This window comes from Pogoniulus pusillus, chromosome 3 (genome assembly GCF_015220805.1).
Source record: "Pogoniulus pusillus isolate bPogPus1 chromosome 3, bPogPus1.pri, whole genome shotgun sequence".
NCBI lineage: Eukaryota > Metazoa > Chordata > Aves > Piciformes > Lybiidae > Pogoniulus > Pogoniulus pusillus.
The window spans coordinates 49,183,457-49,197,492 of NC_087266.1; the positions used below are offsets into that span (position 1 = coordinate 49,183,457).

Sequence of the window (14,036 nt, forward strand, 5' to 3'; positions counted from 1 at the left end):
ATAGCTGGGGCAGATGCACAGACACATCCTCTGCAGCATCACAAATAAACCATTCCCATACTAATCTTCTATTCTTTACCACCAATTAAAAGGGGAAAGCAGAGTGCTATAAAATCCAGGACATGTGTTCAATGCATTCCTTTATTTAGTATGACTGCAATGACGGTGGTTTAAAAGGCTGAGTGCAACAAAGATGATTCACAAGCTTTTACTGCAGGGCACTCAGGAAGCAAGTGCAACATTTTGCAATAGGAGGCACAAATGGAGTATCATCCAAATTGACTTTTCCACAGAAAATCGTGGGAGGGGATGGAGCAGCAGTAGTCAATCAGCACTCTCTCCAACTGCTGCTGGTACCCTCCACAGCCAACTGTATCTGCATTTTCAGCAGCTCTGTTTCCTCTCTGCAGTGAACAGAGCTGTACATCTCCAGTCATCAGAAACTCTAATGCTTTCCTACTATAAACATCCTCAGACTTTAATGCACGTTTGATTATCCCTCCTCTGGTGCTTAGGCTATCCAAGGCTTTCAGCTCTGAACCAGACACCCCAGTGGCAACACTACAACCCCAAAGTGGGGGAGACACAACTGTAAGCAGGAGTTCAGTGTCACAGCCAGCATTCAAGCACAGAGCTTATTCCTACAGTATAAAAAAGCAGGTAGCTCCGTGTTTCATTGTTCAGTTGCCTCCATATCACTTCTCAGTGTAACAGGCTTTCAGAGTAAGGGACAAACAGGAGATTAAATGAACAGCTGATTTAACTCCAGAACTGACCATGTATCAGGTCAGGCAATTTTCTAAACCATACTGCTTAGAGATTTTCCCTCACGCATTTTAAAAGGCATTTTTCTGCCTTATGGCTGAGGATGAACTCTTTCTAGTGCACATGAGGATGTAGAATCCTATTTTTAAACCCTGCTAAAAATACATTCGGATCACAGAGGACAGAAGTTAAGTTCCACAGCTGTAGATCTGTGAACGACATGAACCCCCTTTTCTGGGGAGCGTCGTGGCAGCCTGCAGTCCCAGCCACAGCTTAACTGATTCATGTCCCCGTCCTGCCTCCTGGTTGGGCTGAAGACTGCCCGTCCTTACCAACCACACATTCTGCTGTCCTGCTCAAAGCAGGTCCTGGGGAGAAGATGCAAATCTCTGCTGTCAATCTGAGAACAGGGTCCAAGAGCACTTTTGCTGATGAGAGACAAGCACTCTTCTGAGCACAAGCTAAAATGCCAGAAGATTTAAGTATCTCAGTTACATTGCATTTTTATACAACCCGACACTATATTTTCACCTGTTTGTGTTTCTGTGCAACCTCCACCCATACCTAATGAACAGCAGGACAGCACAACTTAAAAGAAATGAAAAGGCTGCTATTGATTAACTGGTGGTTTGAATGACTAATCCTGCTCATTAGGGACGAATGCAACGTTATCTCCACTATGCAAATCTTTACCCCATTCAGTAGGTCAGTAAAACCCGAGGCCAGGTTTCAGTATGCATTGAATTGCTGAGATGAACTCTAGCATTCCTTACAGTTGTTCCTAAGGTCTACCTAATCATGTTTCTAATTAGCTTTGAGAGGAAAGAGCAAACAACTTGTTTCTATGACAGCAAGGAACTCGGTGATAGCAGGATTAAAAAAAAAGAGTCTATACTTAGAAGAGTCTTTACCCTTTACCTAAAAAGAATTTTCTTCAGCTTGCTTAAATTATTTTTCAGAAAGAAACTAATTCCCCTGTACGTTGAGCCGACCAACACAAAGTTTTGCTCCAAGACTACACAACACCCTAGCACCCTGCAGGAAAGATGATGGTCACATACGGACTCCAGGAAAATTGGTAAGCTTTGCCCAAGTTCACCTTTCACCCAACACAGATTCCACACAGAGCCTACGCAGTGCGTTCACCTGCTTCCCTCTGAGCAGAACGGTCCTTACACCGAGTCGTGTGTCACAAGAGTACGCACAGGCAAACGCAGCAAAGCGTGAGTGGCATGGCACAGCCTTCATTTCAACTTGACTGCCGTAGCCAGAAGGGACAGCCAAAGTGCCAAGGATTTCAAAAGTGGGTTTTAAGTGATTCCTTCTCTTTCCTGCCTGTGGTCATGATGGGTGATGGGTTTGCCTCCAGAGAGAGAAAAAGGTCATGCATGTCATAAATACAGGGTTAATCTCCATTGTAAAGGGTTGCATAACAGACCTTGGGTTATCAAGATGGAGGATACTAGTGACATGTAAGTCTGTATTTAAAGATTCTTTGCAGCCTACTGTTGTGAATCCTGTTACAGACAGAATAAGGATTAATTGCATTCTTTGCTGAACAATAACAGAGTTTAAAGGTGACACAATATTCAGCGCTGACTACTAACAGAGTCTCATTTCTGACACAACACTGTGACACAGGCATAGCATAATTTACCTTGAACGTAGCAAAGGCATCAGAAGCTATATCAAACGTTGACAATTCCACATACTTAAAAAAGTCTCTAAAGTGTTCTGAAAACAGTATGATTTTGGCCAAGGGTTCATGCCGGATGCACTCTCTCAGCATAATTCCACAGCGTAAGGCGACATTTGGGGATTCGTAGCTGAAGAACGAAAAGAAACCGAACAGGTCAAAATATGGAAGAACAAAGATAAACAGGCACTTTTCCAGCACTGGGAAACTGTAGCATGGGGAATGTGCACAGCAGAAGGAGCACACTACAAAGACAGCAGCTCCCAGCTGCACCGCTGCTCCCAGCTTCAGAACCTCAGCCCAAAGCTGAAGAGCAGAGAGGCAGCGAAGGCTGCCAGTGTTTCCTATTGCGAATAATCTCTCTATTCTCAAGCCAAAACACATTTCAGTGTGGATGTGTCTTACACCTCCTCTCTGCAGAGAGACTGTGGGGAGTGCATCATCTTTCACCAAAGCTCCTTTATCCTTCTGAATTGATGAGAAAGTAAAGCCCATACAATATAACAAAGTCACTTTTCAGATTTAATGTTCAGCTCCTCCATTTGTCCAAGAAAAATATAACACTTCATGACCATCCATCAGCTCCCACTCCTCTTCTAGCAGACATCACTCTGGAATATTAATGTCTAACAAGGAAGGCAGGATGTCTATCCAGGCAGTCTACACAGGATTAATTTTTCTGTAGCTCTGAAAATATTTTTCTGCCGTTTAGGAGAAATTCTTCTCAATTTCTCCTCTGCAGAGGCTACAACTTTCTTTGGGAGACAATTATTTGTTCCTCGAGTTCCAATCCCATTACAGCCCACGCATTACAACAGGCAGGAGCCAGAACACTTCTTGACCTTGTAAAGGGAGGGGAAGGGGAGGCAATTCAGACTGTTTTCTATTTCTACAAAGTATTGATTTCTTTAAAGCTGATTTAACATGAGACAAAACCGTAGGAAACAATTAAATAAACACCCAAACCATTAACAATCCCTCCCCACACGCCCCCCAGATAAACACAACCAAAACCAACCAAACAAAACAAGAACAAAATTCAACAGTAAAAAAGGGCTTAAAATGAACTCCTTCCAACAGCATAGTCATGTGAAAGTGCTGAAGTCCACGGGACAGAAAGCACACTCTGTTTCAATCAGCTGGCTATACTCTATCAGAACTCTCTATTATCACTCAGAGCTTATCAGCGTCGGTTTTCCTTTGCACAATTAATTCCTATCACTAGGCCAAAAGAGAAGAAAAAAGAAGAAAACCACAAAATGCCATCTGTGCTGTGAGTGAGTGGGCCCTCAAATTTACCACCAGCTTGCAATTTAAAAGAATGGTAGTGCTTCACCAGCATGCCAGAGCTGCATATTTCAAACCCATGTCAACAATAGTTGGCTTGATGAAAAATGAACTACTATTCCAACCGGGCGAACGAAACGTCCCACCCTCAGGGAAATGCAAGCACTCAAGTCCCTGTTTGTTTCCTTTGGGGACACTCATTTGCATCATGAATTTATGGCTCTCTGGACCATGGAGATTCACTGTTTCCCGTTGAGGCATACCTCTCCTCAGCTCCATTAACAGGAAAACTAATTTTCAAGGAAAAAGAGGTGGAGTTGTTCCTAGGAGTACAGCCAGGAAAATACTTAATAGTTGGCTGAGGAATATTTTGATTGGAATAAAGGCAAATTACATTGTTTCCAGCACAATAACTTTTAAAAACTTGAGTATCAACAGAATAATTCTTAGTCAAACTCTCCATTATCTGGAAGTAGGTTCTGGACATTAGGCTGGTCACAGAAGTGAGGAAAGTCGGGTTTGGCTCTTACAACTTCTTGGAGGACATTTATGAAGTGGCCCTGTCATGACTGGCATGTTCATGTGATCCTGCTCTGGCAGGAAGGACTAGATGATCTTTTGAGGTCTCTTCCAGCCCCTGACATTGTGTGATTCTGTGACTCTGCACCCACACTTACATGCAGTGCCACCATGCAGGAATGACAGAAACGTCTTTCAGAATCACTTCTGACAAGCAGTCAGTGCTGTATAACAGCATACAGTGGCAGCAGGGAAAAATACTGAGCTCCTTTCTGTTCAGATAAACTTACAGCCTAAAGAAATTCCCATGTGCTCACTACTGGGGCAACCAGAAAAGCAAATATTTGCCTTGAAGTACTTCAAAACACTTATTTTGCCCACTGAAAGAGGCAAGACTGAAAGCTAAGATGCATCTCAGTGCAAAGGGAATCACACTTGCTTGGCTAGTACAGAAGATGGTAGAAGGCAAGGAGCTCAGGCAGGAGATAAGGAAGGCCTTGAGCTTGTGTCTCTCTGTGAGAGACATGGGGATTTGACAAACAGCCATACTCTGATCTGATATGTAGCCTGACTTTATCCTTGTGTGAACTCAAGGGGAGTTCTGCAACTTGGGCCAATCCACCATTAAAGCTTTAACTGCACCATGATATAGAGATCATCACAAATCAGATCAGGGCAGCGACTAAGTTAGAGATAGCACATGGCATAATATATATATTGATATATATATGTAGAGAGATAACATATACATATACACACATACCTGCAAAGTAATTTATACATTAGCCAAACAAACTTCAAGACCTCTGCAGCCACTGTGCCAGAGGGGAAATACTTTAAATTACAAAGGACTAAAGTTATTTCCAGGCTAAGGCAATATGCTGACAACAGAGAAGAAAAAGAAAGAAAGGTACTCTCTATACACCAAATGTTGTATTCATCTGAAGTCCTACTCTCATACAAAGTCTGCACTTCCAGAAAGTAAGATACTATTAAAGTAAGTCCTCATGTAGCAGGAAGGTCGATTAACCTACCAAGAAAAAAAGTAGTGAACTATGTGCTGTGCATTTTTTTGAAGCTGAGAAGCTGGAAGGAAGCAGCCACCAAGTAATATGAAGCCTAAGAGCTCTAAACAGTTCCCTCAAGCTGGCAATGCTGCTGGAGTATTAGGCAGGAAACACTGGGCGGGAGCTCTGATTCAGGATCCTTCCCACTCAACAGAGCTGATACTATGTAGTGGAAAAGTAACCTTTTGTTGATGCTGTTGGGAACTTACTGTCAGGGAGGAGGGGAAATTTTGCATCCAATGCAAGTAAAACAATGACAAGGCTTCATAAGGGTCCCAAGGGGTCTCTTCTATAGTCACACTAGAAACGTTGCAGTGCTTTGTTTCTCTCCAAATGTGGATGGTGCAAGCCAGCCAAATCCGCTGTCCTCTTCTTTAAGTAGATTTTGATTTCTTGTATATTTTATTTAACACTTCAGCAAACAAGGACATGTGTTCCTAAGTCACGTTTTCAAGTGGTGGTGTCTAACCTGAACACAGGTTTCCCTGTCTCATAGCTGACTGCACGCAAGCACCACACACTGCCTGCATGCAGCAAGCTGCCTGTTCAGGGCCCTACCCTTGCTGTAGGCACATATTTAAGTATTGCTTTCAGACAGCTGCAGCAGCAAGACATAGGCAGGTAGGGCAGCATGAGCACAGAATTAACCACATTGGAAAAGACCTTCGAGATCATCCTATCCAACCTAACACCTTCTAATTAACTAAACCATGGCACTCAGTGCCTCATCCAGCTTCCTTTTAAACACCTCCAGGGATGGTGACTCCACCACCTCCCTGGGCAGCCCATTCCACTCCTTCTGTGAAGAACTTCTTCCTAACATCCAGCCTAAACGTGCCCTTGTGCAGCTTGAGGCTGTGTCCTCTTGTTCTGTCACTGGAGAAGAGGCCAACTCCCACCTGGCTACAAGCTCTTTTGAGGTAGTTGTAGAGAGCAGTAAGGGCTCCCCTGAGCCTCCTCTTCTCCAGGTTGAACACCCCCAGCTCTGTCAGCCACTCCTCATAGGGCTGTGCTCCAGCCCCCTCACTGGCCTCATTGACCTTCTCTGGACACATTCAAGCACCTCAACACCTTTCTCAAGTTGAGGGGCCCAGATGTTTGACATCATTACACGGTGCTGCAGCAGCTGCTCAGACACCATCAGGGCTGAGAATTGTCTTACAGATTGTGAACACATTCAACAGTGCTTTCTGAGGAGAAACTCCAGAAGTGTCAATTCTGACACAGTGCAGTGACTGGCAACCTAATCAAGGATCAGGAGCCTAAAAGACCAAACCACACTGCTGCACACAGCAGAAACCTCCAAAAGAGCACCAACATGATGCCACTGCCTGCTGGCTCAGGGCACCTACAGGAAAACCTCTGTCAGCAGCACATACGCATAACATAAAATCTTTACTACCATCTTCGAATTATTGCTTGTTAGAGATGCCAAAGAAGATCTGGGACAAGATCCAGATATATTTCTTAGCTTTAAATAAAGCCCAGACATATGGTAGTGATACCTGCACAATGTGTGAAAGCACAGTGAGGGGAAAATTAGAATAAATTAAAGAAAAGAAAAAAAAAAAAAAAAAAACAAAAGCCCAAAGCTAGAGAAAAGGGGATAAAGTGATTGTGTCTGGATATGAAATGGAAAGCAGTTGTACAGCTTAACATGGGCTGAGAGAAATAACACTGCCCTGAAACAACTAGCTTGAAGTTTATACAAACGGTGAGTTTTAATGAACAAGTGTGGTTTACCTTTTCCTCTCTACAGCTAATTCTTCTTTTTTTTTTCCAATTAAAAGAAAACAGGGAGAAGGGAGGGCATCCTATAATTGTATTGGTTCTATTAGCTAAATTTGAGTCTCTGGGGAATTCAAACCAGAACCAAGACACAGTAACACAAAACAACTCAAGAGTTTCAAAACTGAAGCTAAATGACAACAAATTTCTAGACTTGTAATAACAAGACCTGGCTCAGCACAACCACCTGCCCAGGCTCCTCCCTGCCCTACCTGCAAAGAAGGCAGAGGATCTACAGCACCAAAGCTCTGCCACAGTGTTCAACCACAAGCCCACAGTTCTGGAAACCCCTGGTGCTCATTAGCATACTCAGTTACTTTTCACCCTCCTACTCTGTTGTTCTGGAATGTGGCCAGTTTTGAAGGAAACAGCTATTTTAGAGGACTCTTGTACCTATTCCTCTCCTGACCTGGGGCTGCCCCAGGAGAAGGGAGAGGCTGTCAGAAGGGTATTTCACCTTAGATGGTGCTTAAGTGTTTTCCTAACTCTGGCTGTGAAACAAGTGGTAAAAGTGCAAATCTTCAACCTCAAGAACAAGAAAGACACCAAAAAAATTAATTCCCTTAAAACAATTAGCTTAAAAGGCTTGTATTACATTCTGGATGGTTGTTACTACTGTGACCATACAACTACCAGGAGAGTCCATGTTGTTTCAAACTGATCAGCTAATAAATGGACTTACTTTTACACCAGCTGTTTAATCCCAATCACATATATTCACTTTTCCTGAGACAAAAATAAACAAAATCCTAAAGCCAAGAGAGAATTGTCCAGAAATCTGTAGACTCTAGGGCTGCAAAAGCAGATCTTCCTGCTGAACAGGAGGTGCTTTTAGTCAAAAGCAAAGGGGACAGAAACCTTTGGAGTTTTAAGCCAACACTTGTGCACTCCTGAATGCATTACAGCTGATGCCCTTCCCACACAGCAGTCTACACTCTCCTTGGCCAATTTGCCTTGGGAACCACCAGACTACAGCTAAACACTGACTTCCTCAAAGGTTAAAAGACAAAAGATTTAATGCTGAAAGTTGGGGAGTTCATTAAAGAATTAAAGTTGGTCCTGCAGTGCAAAAATACCCAAATTAAAACTCAGCAGTGGTCAACGATGCTACACAAGAGTTTAGGGCAATAACTGAAGTACAGATCACGTGGGGAGCAGTCAAAAACAAGCAGCACACAATTTTTCCAACATGTTGGAATTATTCCAACAGTCTGGTGAAAAAACCCAACAGCATTCAAATAAAAGAACCCAGTAATTCAGAAATAGGCATTTAAGTAGAAAGAAATGCAGTATGGAAGAAGTCAAATGAGAAATCTGAGCAAAATCTGTTATTTAACAAAGCAAAGCAAACTAAAAGGGAGAACACAGACTAAATGCAATGTCAGGCAATGCTCTTCAATGAAGACCACATGAGAGTGCCTACCCTTTCAGAAGCATGAATAGGATATGTGGATGGGCACTAATGTATTCCACCGTAGGACTGCGCGTGCCAATCTGTCGTCTCAAGATGTTGTTGAATATCTGGGAAACGTCCTTTTTGCCCTGTTAAAGAAGCAGAACAGAGCTTCAACTGGAAAAACAGGAGCAAATGACCTTTTACTATAATCACTACTTAAAGCAGAAATTGAATTGAAACCAAGCCAGTCACTTTTTATGGGCTCTCCAAGATGCACCACCTCAGATGTTTCTTCAACATCAGGAGAAGGCTTCCTCCATCTGGTGGCTCTGAAGCCTGCTGATCCCTCCCACACTCCCATTTACACCTTTCTTTTTTTAAACAAAGATGTGCACCTCCCTCACTGTGTCAAGCACATCAGTCCCTGGCTATCTTAAACTGCAACATCAAAGTACCAGAAAAGCCTAAGCTAAACACATTTTTGCACTGCATCCAAATTTGAGTTGTCAAGCTAGCACTGCATACACTGGGCCACAATCTGGACTTAACAAAGCCAAAGCTTTTCATTATACAAATGCAATCAATGCCAAGTGTGACTACATTGTTAACAACCAGGGCTAAAACTGCCCCTTATTTCACCACAAAGAATGAAATAATTACTACTGATAAACCAGCTGTGCCACTCTTCTGCTTTAGTCACAACCAACATCCTTGGCTTTCTTCTCTTCTCCTGTACACACCTATCTGCACAATCATGCTTTGTCTTTGGATGCTTCTCTGTGCAAACAGCTTTTAGTTTCTTTCCAAATCATGTTTTATTCAACCACACATTTTGCCAATACACCTCACATTAGAAGTCCACTTTCTCCCCTGGCCACAGGAGACAAATTGATATGCAAAATTAATGGAGGAAGGAGGTTGCTCACTAATGACCAGTAACCAAGTCACTGAGTCAACAACAGGTCACTATAAACAGGGCAAGCTAAAGCAAAAGATTACTTATAATCCGTACATGCTCATTGATCTCTCTCAAGAGGACAAACGTTCCTTGGCAGAGAACTTACTGAACATCTGCAGCCAAGGAGCAGATAGCTTCACACAGAAGGAAATTCCCTAGGTTTACCTCTACAAATAAATCACTGCTGAGAAACACAAAATATTCTGCTTTCCAACCCAGCTGGCTTGCAGACTCAGGGAATTAAATAGAAGAATTAAATCAGAGCAGGCCACTCCATCTGCCTTTGTCTATAATACTCTTGACCCTCAGACATTTTCTGATTAGCCTGATTCTTTATAAACTCATCCTGTTCTACCCTATCTTTACAACACCCATAACATGTGCCTGGAACCCTGTGATCCCCAGTGACTTCAGCAGTCATTTTGAGATTAAAACAAACCAGGTAAAGTCATTGACAGGGTGAGGTGAAAACGGCCAAAAACCGAGATCTTTTCTGCTGTGCAAAACTTAGTATTAGTTACTTAAAATTAGGCAGAGTGCACCATTATCCATATCTACTATTAGAGATACACCTAGAGAGATATGCCTATTTATCTCCAATTACATCAATTTTTCATCTGTGATGGTGGAAGCCAGAGAAGTTGGTCTCTCTGGGTTCTCCTGAAGGGAATGAAGGCAGATAGGAGAGAACTAGTGCAGAATTCCCTCACCATTAGACACCTCTGAAAGCTGTAGGAATACTTCTACAAGGTTACTTGGATCTGCAATTTGGTTTTGCCTTGTAGTGAAATACATATGGCCACTGAAGCACAAGATAAGGCAGCATGGAGAGAAAGCAGTTAGAGAAGGACAAAAGCACTGCAAAGGATGCCACTATGTAAATGACAAATAATACCCTAGCAGCACTTAGCTGCTGTCTCAAGACAAAATGAAAGCTTCTAACGTTGCCAGTCCTGGACTTGTGGCTACTTACTGCCTCTTCGAGTGGCATTACATCTTGTGACCAGTTAGGCTTACCTACAGTAATGCCTGTGCTTTCAGGTGACTTTCTGTGTATGCACTTTCCTCAGTTACTCAGGTTCAACAATACATCTCACATTTTAAATTCAAAGAAACCCAACCTCATCTTGATTCAGGGCTCCTGCCCAACCCAAACTTGCATGCTTTACAACATCATCATCACCAAAATTCTATCTGAAGTGGGAGAAGCAATACCCCTGTGTTTTCTGTAGACCTGTGACAGATGTGTACAAGTCTCCTGTACACACATGTCCACTCCCAGCTACACATGCTCTAACTGTACTGGCAGGTGAAACTCAAAGGAAATAGGACTTGAGGCGATGCTTCTGCCTCTTTCTCAGTGAGGGTATTAATTCTGATGTTGCTGCTCCAAAATGTTGTCAAGTTCCATAAGGTCTTTGAAAAAACATCTTCAAATGAAAGTGCAGAATTGGGATTAAAGTGGGCAGCAGTGTTGGTGAGGAGCAAACAAGGAGTCAGGAGAAAACCAAATAGCCTGCATAAACACTAGTGTGTTACAAGGGGAGAAAATGACTTGTTTGACAAAAATCTAAATGCCAACTGTGGTCACTAATACAACCAAACAGAAGCAGCAAAGTTGCTAAACTGAAAAAGGCAGCGGCAATGTGAAGATAAAGCAGCATGTCTTCTTACTACCCTCTTGGTTCAGTAACATTTTGTTTCTACTGTTCTGTCATGGAAAAAAAATGAGTATGTAAACCACAGAATGACAGCGTGTTAAGGGCTGGAAGGGACCTCGAAAGCCCATGCAGTCCACTCCCCAGGCAGAGGAGCATCGCCTGTGCCAGCTCACACAGGAATGCATCCAGGCGGGTCTTGGATGTCTCCCAAGAGGGAGACTACATAACCCCCGGGCAGCCTGTCCCAGGGTTCTGTCACCCTCACAGGGAAAAAAAATTTCCTCATGTTTACATGGAACTTCCTATGCTTCAACTTCCACCCACTGCCCCTTGTCCTGGCACTGGGCATCACCAAGAAGAGGCTGGATCCATACTCTTGGCACTTGCCCTTTATGTATTTATCAACTTTAATGAGGTCACTCTTTAGGCTCCTCCTCTCCAAGCAAGAGAGCCCCAGCTCCCTCAGTCTGTCCTCTTCAGGAAGATGCTCCACTCCCATAATAATTTTTGAGGCTCAGCACAGGACTCTCTCAAGCAGTTGCCTGTCCTCCTTGAACTGAGGGGCACAGAGGGGGACACAATATTCCAGCTGCAGCCTCACCAAGGCAGAGCAGAGAGGAAGGAGCAGCAGAATGAGTTCCCCATCCCCCAAAAGCCTGCCGTCAGCCCAGCAGAAAAGAGCACGACTGGAAGCAGGAAGCCTCTCGTGTTACAGTCTGAACTACAAGCCCCAAGACACTTTGCTCCAGCCAGCAATTCCATTTCTAAGCTGGCTGACGGTAGCAGGATACTCAATACACAGCAGCAGACCCAACCAGCTAAACCCATGGCACGCATCTTGACCAACCTGCAGCAGATACCTCCTTCAGCATGTGAAAAGCAACTACAAAGACAATGAGATGATTTAGATTTCAGAAGAATACCTCCCTACTCACTGGCAACACTGAGATCAAGGAGAGCTCACCTACCTCAAAATCTATCAGCTGCAGGTTGGCAATGAGTGTCACTAGAAGGCCACTGTTGTATAGTTCTTGCGCCAGCTGAGCCACGATTTCTGTAGGTGGCTCCTTGTCTGTGGTCCCACACAGAATCTCCTTCATTGCTTGCAGAGATTTCGACACTTCCTCTGATGCCTGTTCACCAGCAAATAAGGGGTTTGTTTAAACAATGAAAACACCAAAAGAGAGACAAAAAGTGGCTCATTACTGGAGACAAGCAGTTCAAAACAGAGGCTTCTAACTACCTACAATGATTGTTATCTACTGCAGAATAGTTTTAATAACTGTATGTATTCATTGGGGCTGGAAGGTCCCCACTGGATCCTGCAGGTCCTACAGAACAGAGATACATTCTGTTTGAGAATGGCACACCATTACTTACGGACTGGGTCAGGAGCACAGTTATCAACAGGCACCACCAAGGCCCTTTTTGGATGGGGAGACAGGCACTGCCCCGCAGGGCAGCAGCACTTCCACCATCACTCCACTCATCCTTCCCAGTGGGGTCAATCAACACACATGGGGAAAGAGGTTGGAGGCAGGGAAGCAGCTGGCTCCTGCCCTCGGCAGGGTGGCCGCTGTGCTGCCCCCCCATAAGCTGCTTGTTGCACTGCCGTGGCTCCTCTGCTGGTAACACAAACCCTTGTACCGCCTGCTTGTCCACATCACCGGTGCTTTAAGCCAGCCTCTTCTGAAAGGGATATGCCTACTGAGCATGCAGGCACTTCAGTCTCAGGTTGGGAAATTAATTAAATGAAATAATTATTTTCAGTAAAGCTCCACAGCTGCCACGGGGGAAACTAAACTTTCATCTTTTGCTCCTGCTTCGTGCGTACTAACTCCATGCAAAGCTTCAGCTACCTGATGCACAGGACAAATCAGGAGTCACTTTACAAAGTATACTGACCAGAAAGCTTACAACAGGGAAATGGAAGAGAAACATGTACAACAGCTTGGTGTTGGTAGCAGTCAGCAGGTTTAAGCCAGATGTGAAGGGTAGCATCTCCTTTTGCAAGCAAAACAACCAACGGCTACAGCATAGCAGCTCTGCCTCATGCTCCCCTCCTAGGTTTGCTCCACTTTGTATAAGCAAAGAGTCTCAGGAACAAAGGTGTTATTTGTTCACATGTGTGTGCACTTAGAATTCCACTTGCTCTAGCCATGGAGCTGTGGAGCCAACATCTCTTTCTAGTTGAAGGGACATTAAGACACAGATGACCCACAGCAAGGCTGGTGAGATTTCTTGGCAGGGAGTGGGGAGGAACTAAGGGACAGGTCTGAAAGCAAAGCTCACAGTAAAATGCTAGACAAGATGGTTAAAGATAGTAGGGCAGTATTTCACATCTACACCAAAAAACTTCTATGTGATGATTGCATCCAGAGGGATGGCAGTCCAGATGGAGAGCAGTGACAAGTGGTGTCCCTCAGGGGTCTGTACTGGCACCTGTGCTCTTTAATATTGTTATCAGTGATATAGACAGTGGGATTGAGTGCACCATCAGCAAGTTTGCAGATGACACCAAGGTGGGTGATGCTGTTGATATACCAGAGGGATGGGATGTCATCCAGAGGGACCTGGACAAGCTGGAGAGGTGGGCTCAGGTGAACCTCCTGTGGTTCAATAAGACCAAGTGCAGGGTTCTGCACCTGGGCCAGAACAGTCCTCACTATCAGTACAGACTGGGGGAAAGCAGCCCTGTGGAAAAGGACTTGGGGGTGCTGATGGACAAGAAGCTGGACACGAGCTGACAGTGTGTGCTTGCAGCCCAGAAGGTCAATCACACCCTGGGCTGCATCAAAAGATGCACTGCCAGCAGATCTAGAGAGATAATTGGGACATTTTGCTCTGCTCTGGTGAGACCTCACCTGGAGTACTGTGTCCAGGTCTGGAGTCCTCAATA

At 44.1% G+C, this 14,036-nt stretch overlaps 2 protein-coding genes across 8 annotated transcripts in view; one reads left to right on the top strand and one right to left on the bottom strand.

The window, feature by feature from the left end:
- CDADC1 (cytidine and dCMP deaminase domain containing 1) overlaps positions 1-14,036 on the top strand; it is a 54,571-nt gene that overhangs the window by 38,447 nt on the left and 2,088 nt on the right. The window contains exon 12 of the transcript XR_010309019.1: positions 1,725-1,843. The gene's annotated coding sequence lies outside the window, so the exon portion shown is untranslated. The remainder of the gene's footprint in view (positions 1-1,724; positions 1,844-14,036) is intronic.
- The window catches only part of CAB39L (calcium binding protein 39 like), a 56,957-nt gene that overhangs the window by 14,799 nt on the left and 28,122 nt on the right, over positions 1-14,036 (bottom strand). For all 7 annotated transcript variants that reach the window (XM_064175972.1, XM_064175961.1, XM_064175980.1 and 4 more), the window contains 3 exons: positions 12,106-12,270; positions 8,546-8,664; positions 2,423-2,591 (listed from right to left, as the gene is read on the bottom strand). In XM_064175972.1, coding sequence (XP_064032042.1) covers positions 2,423-2,591; positions 8,546-8,664; positions 12,106-12,270 — 453 coding nt within the window. The remainder of the gene's footprint in view (positions 1-2,422; positions 2,592-8,545; positions 8,665-12,105; positions 12,271-14,036) is intronic.